The 9856-nt window shown below is 35.9% G+C and overlaps 1 protein-coding gene across 1 annotated transcript; it reads left to right on the top strand.

Annotated features, from left to right (window-relative positions):
* The first annotated feature begins 7841 nt into the window (after window positions 1-7841).
* LOC120774630 lies at window positions 7842-8958 on the top strand. Its single transcript, XM_040104353.1, has 3 exons — window positions 7842-7968; window positions 8050-8157; window positions 8224-8958. Exons 1-3 carry the CDS (start codon window positions 7960-7962, stop codon window positions 8956-8958), a joined length of 852 nt encoding a protein of 283 aa, XP_039960287.1. The 5' UTR covers window positions 7842-7959.
* The last annotated feature ends 898 nt before the right edge of the window (window positions 8959-9856 follow it).

Below are 9856 nucleotides of genomic sequence, written 5' to 3'. Positions count from 1 at the left end.
AATCTCCTCCCGATGCAATGCACTTATGCCAACGGATTTTCCAATCTTCGAAACACTGGTTGTAGTCACTTTCCGGGGTGGCCTTCAGTTCCGTCTTCGCTGCGGTTTGAATCTCCTCTATCGTATAAAAACGGTGTCTCCGGAGCGGTCTTTTGAGCTTGGTGAACAGCCAGAAGTCGCACGGCGCCAGATCAGGTGAATACGGTAGTTGCGGAACGATATGGGTTGAGTTTTTGGCGAAATGATCACGAGGACAGTGTGGGATGGTGCATTATCGTGGAATTGTCTTTCCACAATTCCGGCCTTTTTAGGCGGATGGCGTTACGCAAACGACGCATAACGTTCAAATAATATTCCTTGTTGACTGTTTGACTGTTTGGAAGGAATTCATAATCCACAACACCACCATAATCGAAGAAAACAGTCAACATGACCTTGATTTTTGAGCGACTTTGGGGCGTTTTTTATGGTCTCGACTCTATTTTGGCACGATATTCGCTCGACTGATCGGTTGTTTCGGGGTCGTAAGCATAGATCCAAGTCTCATCGCCAGTTATAATGCGTTTCATGACACCCTGGTAGTCGGAAAGCATCGTTTCACACACTTCAACGCGACCTTCAAAATGATATTGGCTGTGCCTTTCGATATGCCAACTTCATCAGCAAGGTCTCTAATTGCTAATCGATGGTTTTTCAACACCAAATCTTTGATTTGTTGAACGTGAGCTTCGTCGGTTGAGGTTGATGGTCGCCCTGGACGCTCTTCGTCTTCGACACGTTCACGGCCGGCTTGGAACTCACTATACCACTTGTAAACATTTTTTTTAGACATAGCCTCATCACCAAAGGCTTTCTGCACCATCCTCAACGTATCCGCAGCAGAAAATTGATTCCGTAAACAAAATTTTATGAAAATTCTTTGCTCAACAAATATCGACATCGCGAAAAACGAAAAACTCACTTTTAGCAGCTCACAAAACGACACGTATCTCAAACACTAATGAATATTTTGACATTAAATTTGGCATATTTAAATGTGACTGACAGTACTACCAACCTAAAAAAAAAAATAATCCTCCAAATCCTTCGACGCGCGCAGTTTAAATTCAAATGTCACCTTATTTTTTGGGCACAGTAGTATAAAACAGGACACAGCAGACAAAGCTGCTATTGCAATAAAAAAGGCACCTGACAAAACGGAAGAAAGGCATTAAAATGAGCGCCTTTCAAGGTAATCTATGAGTATACTATCCTCATGGTGTAAGAAATAGCAAGAAAATGTATGGTGTAAAAACAACAAACTTAAAATTTAAAAACCAAACGAAAGTCACAGTGCATTTAATATTATTTTAAAATTCTGTTTTTTTTTAAGCCAGAAAATCCATCCATCAGTATTGAGGCATGTGATGCATTGGTAAGATGTTATCATAGTTTTTAAGAGCTATAAAAAGATTTTCCATTTAAAATACAAAACGGTAAGTAGTTTCTGTAAACTATTTGATTATTTGGACTATTAAATTCAGAAATTATTGATATGACAAGCACTGACAGCAAATTTCTTTTGACTATGCAAGTGTCTTAAAAATTATGCGTTGCTTATACGACATGGTGTACTGCATGAATACTGTACATAGGTACATCTAATATATAGTTCTACCTGCGCATAATTTTTATAAGAATATTTCTATAAAAAAGGAGCTATAGGGCAATGAATTTTGTTTTAGAATATCCTGGTTTAAAAGTCATATGCTTATTTGGTATGGAGCTAAAATATTTAATACAAGAAATCAATAAATCGCATATTAAATATGCAAGTAGGAAAAGAAAAGTGATTTATTCACAGTTAAATTGAAAATAAAGAGCTTTTATTAAGTTGGGTTATGTGTTAAAAATAAATCAACTGGGGAAATATCGTACCCTCTTTGATACAACACACACTAAGGTAAAGTGGAGTAGAGTAGATACTTGTATCGTCTGACAATAAAATCAAAACAATATTTCATCTAAAGTGGAATTTTATAGAAAAAAACAGAGACGCAGTTTTGCCACGTGACCATGATGTGGAGCTACGAGAAATAGTTACTGAATTTCAGAGCTTCGGAATTTCCTTCTGGGTGTTACCCCGTTCAGGGTATAAGTATTCATGAAATGCAATTAAAATATGATATTTTTCTAATTCTTATGTAATGATGTATTTATATACTAGAGTAACAAACTTATCAAAATGGAAATATTCAAGCATCAACTGTAAAAATAAGTAAGGAAGCGATAAGTTCTGGTGTAACAAAACATTTTATACTCTCTTATTTCAAAGGCACTATTTGTACAAAGTTTTGTCCAAATATATTGATTGGTAATTGATTTGTGAACCGGAAAGTGAAAGGATCATATGGAATTCAAATTCTAATATATGGGAAGTAAGCTTACTTGTTACGCCTATTTGCATATCTATCTACATATATGTACATATAAATAAAAATGAATTGGTGTTCGTTAGTCTGATTAAAACTCGAGAACGGCTGGGCCGATTGAGCTGATTTTGGTTTAAAATGTTTGTCGTAGTCCAGGGTAGGTCTAAACGGTGAGCAAATAAGGAAAAATTGCGAGTAAGATAGAGTAAGACGACAATTCCATTTTCCCATATAAAAGTTGACTCTATTATATAAAAATACGCCGTGTTTTCCTTCCTGACGCTATAACTCCAGAACGCATGAAAAGATTTCCACGGTTTTGCATTCGTTAGAAAGGTCTCGTGCTCCGAGAGGTTTATAGAAAATCAAATTCAGGAAAATTTGAAAGAAAAGCGGGTAAATAGAAAAACAAACAAAAATGTGTTTGTAAGCGCATAACTCAACAACGCCTGCACCAATTTGGCCAATTCTTTTTTCTAAATGTTTGTGGATGGTTTTTACGGCAAGAAAATTTCGAATAATTGCTGGAAAACCCCTTAAAACAGCACTTTTCTTTTTCCCATAAAAACGAATGAATGTTTGTTTGTTAGTAACGCTAAGAGAACGGCTGTAGCAATCTTGATGAAATTTGCAGAGGTTGTTCGTTGCGGATCGGGGAAGGTTTGGAAATAAAAATACTTTATGATTTACATGAGGAAAAGTCTGAAAATTGGAAAATTCCAAAAAGTAACATTTTTCCATACACATTCTTTTCAATTTTTGTTTGTTTTGTTTTTCAATATTTTGATTTCTCAAATATTTGAATCATTCAATTTCGGTCGCATGCTTTTTTACTCCGGCTATTCAAAAGAAAAATTATTGAAAATTATTCAGTGAAAACTTTATGTTTCACGTAATGTGATCAATTACAGATTGAAATTTCTTCCGAAGCCACGAAGAGGTCGCGCTAATATCGGTCGGCGTTCTTTTTGCCATCAACATATGGCAGCCCAAGACACATGAATGACAACTCCCAGAATGCGATGACATACATATGGAATTATGGAACGCGGTCAATCAGAAAGCGATCGTCACGATGTCACAGCACGACTTTTCAAACAACAGCTGCGATGTTTGATGGACTTTATCTTGAAGCAACATGTGGTACATACATATATATGGTGCTGTTAGATGCTGGATGTATTCTATTGAGTAGCAAAAAAAAAGTTAGCTGCACGCACACATTCTTCTTTGGATGGTGGTTACACCAAATCAAACTGATGAACTCATTTCTGCGGAAATTCCTGATGCAGAGAAAGATACAGTATTATACCTAGTGGTGAAAACCAATATGGTTCATGGACCTTGCGGACACCACAATCCCACTTCGGGTTGTATGTCTGACAATATATGCACGAAACACTATCCAAGTGCTTTTCTTTCGGAAACTCAAACTAGAAATGATTGATATCCACTGTATAGGCGTCGCTCACCAGACGACAATGGCAGAACATTCAGCATTCAATTTAGAAGAATGAATATTGAAGTTGACAACACATGGATCGTATCAGATTCGCCATTATTGTGTAATTCACATTCAAAACTCATATCAATGTTGAGTATTGCAGTTTGGTGTAATCGATAAAATACGTTTGTAATTACGTCACCAAAGGAAGCAACATGGCGGTTATTGGTCTTGAACAATACGGTCGATATGTGAACTGCAATAAAGCGCTTTGTAGGATATTTACTTTTGCAATTCATGAACGTTTTCCGACTGTTGTGCGTCTCGCAGGTAATTTGGAGAGTGTATTTGAACCCAGAGAATACAGTACAGCCAGTGAAAACACCGCCAGCAACAAAATTACCATTAACGAGTTTTTTCTCAACTTTCGTCAGTGATCCGTTTGCGAGAAAATTGCTCTATTCGGAAATACCTAGACATTACACCTAGAATGCATCGTCAAAGAAATAGTTGCGCAGAAAGCAAGGCCAACCAGTAGATTAACATCCAGGTGTGTTATCAACTAATGCATTAGGACGAATTTACACAATCCACCCGAAAAACGACGATTGTTTCTACCTTCGGTTGCTATTGATTAATGTACGCGGTTCAACTTTATTTGAGTCATTGGGTACTGTGAATGGTATGGTGTGTGCAAATTTTGGAGAAGTAAGACAGCAATTACAATTGCTGGAACATTTTATTCACTGGAATAAAAATGAAGTTCGCACACTTTTCGCTATAAACATTTCGACAAATCAGCCTTCAAATCCGCGTCAATTATGGGATACGAACAAAAATGACATTGCCGAAGACATTTTACATCGTAGTTCGATATCAATTCCATCTGTCGTTTATCAATTCACGAAAGATGAACTTATCACGAATGCTCGGACATTGGCCAAATTATTGTAACTACGATTCCTTAAGTGCACGCGCAATGTTAGCTGCCAAAATACCGATGTTGTTGACCTAAACTGGAAGATTCAAAGTCAAATTCCGGGAGACTTGCGCTCATACAAATCGATCGATCGTCTTGACAATGAAGACGACGCCGTGAATTATCCAGTGGAATTTCTAAATTCTTTGGTGAGGTTTGGTATCTCACCGCAACATTTGCGTCTCAAAGTTGGATTTGTCGTTATTAAGTTCCGCAATCTGCGCTATCAAATACGAGAGTTCAGAATGCTTAATTCTACGAATTCCTTTGAGTTCTAACGATTTGCCATTTCAATTCAAACGTATTCCGTTTCGAGTGAAAATTGCATTCGAGATGACAATCAACAGGACACAAGGATAGTCGCATAGTGTGTGGCATAAATTTGGAAATGCTATGTTTTTCACACGGTTAGATATATGTAAGTGGCGTGCTCAAAGTTGGAAAACCATCGTTTCTGTACATCGGAACAAAAACCAAAAAATGTTGTCAAAACACACACAAATTTCACGCAAGACAACAGCTGCGGGGTCAGAGAGCACTTCAATGAAACGGATAATTTGCGGACACGTATAACGCTTCGATTCAGTATTTACTATGGATTCACTTTCATTTACTTAAAGAAGTTCAAATAAACTGTTGTGAAATGAAATATAATTTTTCCTTTTCAAATATAAAACAAAAAAAGTTTTTTTTATCTTTTAATCACCAAACGAAACGTTACATAAAACGAAGCAATTTGGTGGCGAAACGAAGATCGCCAGGTTTTCTAGTTAAATATAAAAACCTTAAGATGTTACGCAAGTGTTACTCGAATTATCAATCTAAGCACGTTGTGTATTTTAACCATTTCCCCAATAAATATTCTTAAAAATCGTTGTGGACTTAATTTATTAACACACAATCAGGGTGATGAGGTTTTTTTTATCGAAAATGTGTATTTGAAATGCAACTATCGATGTCCTAGAATTCGAAATATATCGAATGTTAGAAACAGTGAAAATTGAAACCAAAGCTTGTTTAAGAAAATGTCATGCAATAAATTTCGATTTAATCGAAAATATCGATTTCATATGCATTCCATTATTGGAATTGAATAGCCTAATTGCTCCATAGCGATGGATATCATTGAAAAACCATCGAACACCAAATTTTATCGCCCAACATTCAATAAAATAAATTTTTAAAACAGCGTTGAAGAAACACTTGTTTCTTGTAATGCTGCTAAAAATTCGTAAACAATGGAGTTATTAAATCAATCTATAGCTAAAGACGAGATTTTTTCAAAGAAAAATACTTTTATGTGTAGATGTATGAAAAACTTTCAAAATTGCATATTAAATTCACACATACTTTTTAAACTGTTGCAGAAAGTTACACGAAATTTATGGCTTTGTTTTAATACCACATACTATATTGTTTGTTTCCAAGTTATCTATAAATATTTACCAAATCAATCTAAAATAAATATGGTAATCGAAAAAGTCTTTTCGTATTTTGTCAATAGATGTCGTTGCAGTCGTATATCTCCAGTGCTACCAATCACATTGTGTCATACCATATACAAGTAGTGTTGGAAGGATTTAGTATTTTAAGCTTCATTTGACCAAAAATTAAAAAAACATTGTCAAGAGACTTGCTAGTTTAGATTTTGAAATCACCTTCTTTCAAACTTATAGTTTAAACGCTCATTTAAATTGCATTTAATTAATTAATTATTGTACCCTAACACGGCATATAAAGTTTACCACGAAGTCCAGAAGGAAACGTCTGTGACCTTATAAAATTGGGTAGTCGACAAAGTCTTTTCGAATTTTTCTGTCTTACCACATAGTGTTGGATAGGTCAGATTTTAAGCTTGATTTAATCAAAAAAATTATATTCGTGAAAGTTGAAAAAAGTTACAGCTGTTCAAAAATGAGTGCAAATAATGAAGAAATTCCCTATATTTTGAAATTTTGGTATAAAAAAGGGAGTACCACTCAAGGTACCAATGAAATTTGTGAAGTTTATAGAGACGATGCTGTATCAGTTCGGTTTCACAACAATGGTTCGCTCGCTTCCGTTCTGGAAATTTAGAAAATTTCGATTTACAGTGCCGAAAAAGTCGACCAAAATGGTACGTATTTGTTTATTTATTTATTATTTTAAATATATGTAGGAAGGGAACACAGACGCGGACAGAAATACTAATAATTGCATTCCTGACGGATTGACCGAACTTGACGAAACTAACGAAACGGACCCTAACACGGATAAGAATAGAACGACAACGACACAGTTGATGTTGACCAGCGCCGCGAGCAAGTCGTTATGTATATTTTAAACTTAAATGTGAAATAAAAATCGTGTAAACTTAAACTTTGTTAACGTGAATTGAATAAAATAAACAAAGAGTATTACATGGAAAAACATTTTCTACAAATTGGTGTCAGGTATGGAATGCGAACTTTAATCGCAATTTCAGTGTCAAGTGTTAAAAACTAAAACTTGTGTTCAACCGTACATATTTATCAGCGTAGGCATGTAGTCAATTTCAAAAGAAATGTACAGCAACGCTAAGAAGTCGTTGCGAGGTTGAGTTGATGCTGTTACGATGCCTCATGTAGCTGTTGCTGTGGTTGCCAGGGAAATCTTGAAGTTGTTGTAGCTGCTAGCTAAGTGTTGCTATTGTTGGAGTTGCGTAGAGTTGAAGCGTGTTGAATGTGGCTGTAGCAGTTTAGCGTCGTCAGTTAAAGGATAACGGAACTATCGCAGTAATTTTCCGAAGCGTCGTTGGACAAAGTGCTGCGATTCGAGCGAAAAGCAGATAAGTACAGTAGAGCAAGTTGAATAAAAAAAGAAGAAGAAGAACATTTGAACTGTAACAAATGATAACGTAAGCTTTAACTTTCGCTTTTATGTCACATTTTTATAATAGTGGTACTCATTTAATGTCGCAAACTTGTTGCAATTATAGCAAACTTTGCAAAACGGCAATACCGCAAAACAGTTGTTCATTTTTGTATGTAATTTCGTTTGCAACACAATGGCAACTATGCGGGCCAATTCTAAATGGCATCCATGGCAATTTGTGGCATATCAATATCAGCTGATCATTAAAACGGTTCAAACAAAGTTCTTATAAAATGGAAGAAGTAAGTATATTTAACTTTTATGTACTATTATTTTTCTCTAACTTTCAATTCTCTGTGACACATGTGTACATGTATTTATAGAAAAAACGTTTGCGGATAAATGGAACTTTTCGTTGGACAGAACGACAAACTAAAGATTTACTCAACATTATCGTGGAAAATGTAAAAGCTAATCCGGAACAGTTCGAGGTAATATGTTTGCTATTTCCAATAAAAGGGTATTTAACATTTAGTGAACTTACATATGCATTGTAGAAACCAACTGCTCAAAAATTCTATGAGCATATTACAAAAAATGCATCTACTTTGAACAGCATCAAATGGGATGTTATGCGCACAAAAATGAGGCACCTAAAAACAAGTTTTTCGTCCGCACTGAAATGGAAGGGTCAAACAGGTGCAGGATTGCTAGAAAGTGGAGATGTAAAAAGCGTTGAAGATTACATTAAAAAAATGTGTCCATTCTATGATGACTTGTACGCAATATTTGGTCATCGTGTAAATGTGCAGCCGCCAGCTATCTATCAATCTACCATGCCAGTGTCATTGTTGGATACTTTTGAAGTAGATGCGTTGATGGAAAATGATGGCGAAACATTTTCAACAAGTTTACCTGAAAGTCCGTTGGCCAGTCCGACTGTGGTGCTTCCTTCTACATCAGAGAGTGTAGCAAGTCCGTCCGCCCTGTCCATCGCAACAAGTGGTTGTACGCAAAATACCACTACACCAAAAAGAAATTTGAAAAGGCCTCAAAACTCAAACCCATTTGCATTATTATTTGAAATTCAATCAAAAAAGCTGGAATTAGAATCACAAAAACTAGAATTCGAAAAGGAAAAAGAGCAAAACAAATTCATGTTACAGAAGCTACAGCTGGAGAAGGAGGAAAGGATCGAAATGGAGAAAATAAGATTGGAGCACGAAAGATTGTCAAGTGTTGATACGTCAAACAAGAAAATGCTTGTTGAAGAGCTCCTTGCCGGAACATAAGGACGCATATTCGTAAGGTTATGATCCGCAAAAGAAAGCGTACTTTAAATTTTTCGTTTTTATTCGGAACCACGCTCAAAAGTTTGGTTTAAATGCCAAAATATTTATTTTTTAATTTTTTTAAATGCTCTAATGTGCATATAGAACTTGAATTTGTTACAATAAATAAGTTTTTAATTGTTAGTACAAATTCTTTTATTCATTGTTTGCATAACTTAACAATTCATAGATGGTTCGGCGTACCGCTTCCCCTTCATTAGTTCGAGCAGTAGGTAATGACTCTAAAACATCGTGCTCAGATTCCTCAAGCTCGTAATCGAAACGATCGTCAAGTCTGAGTATAACATTGTGCAACAACGCGCAGCAGATAATCCATTTATTTACTCTATTCATGCCTTTTTCATCCTTGATTTGAAGTCTCAACGTTTTCAAGCTGCCAAACCTTTCCTTCAACATGCCATAACAATGTTCAATTCTAATCCTATAACGACTGAATATTTTGTTAAAGAAAGTTCGCTGACCCTGTGTTAGTTCTCTAGAGTTTTCTCTAAATGGTGTTATAAGAGTTCGTGACAATTTATAGGCACTGTCACCTGCGATCCATTCAGCTCCTCCAAAAAACACATCGGGGTCATTCGACAATTCGCAGTTACTAAAAATACGTGCATCATGTACGCTACCTGGATAGCCTAACACTAAATGTCTTATTTGAAGCGAATGGTCACAAACGGCTTGAACTTTAACTGAGTATTGGTGCTTTCGTGAAAAGTAAGCTTCTGGGTCTTGAGAAGGTTTTTCCGCCAAAGGAATTTCAGTACCATCGACGTATCCCACGCAGTTTAGCAATTCACACCTGGTTTCTGACAAGAGCTTTTTACGTTCATCGCTATTTGGCCAA

The sequence above is a fragment of the Bactrocera tryoni genome, chromosome 4, assembly GCF_016617805.1.
Source record: "Bactrocera tryoni isolate S06 chromosome 4, CSIRO_BtryS06_freeze2, whole genome shotgun sequence".
NCBI classification, from domain to species: Eukaryota; Metazoa; Arthropoda; class Insecta; order Diptera; family Tephritidae; genus Bactrocera; species Bactrocera tryoni.
Note: the sequence above shows the minus strand (reverse complement) of the source record. Positions and strands in the feature narration are given on the sequence as shown.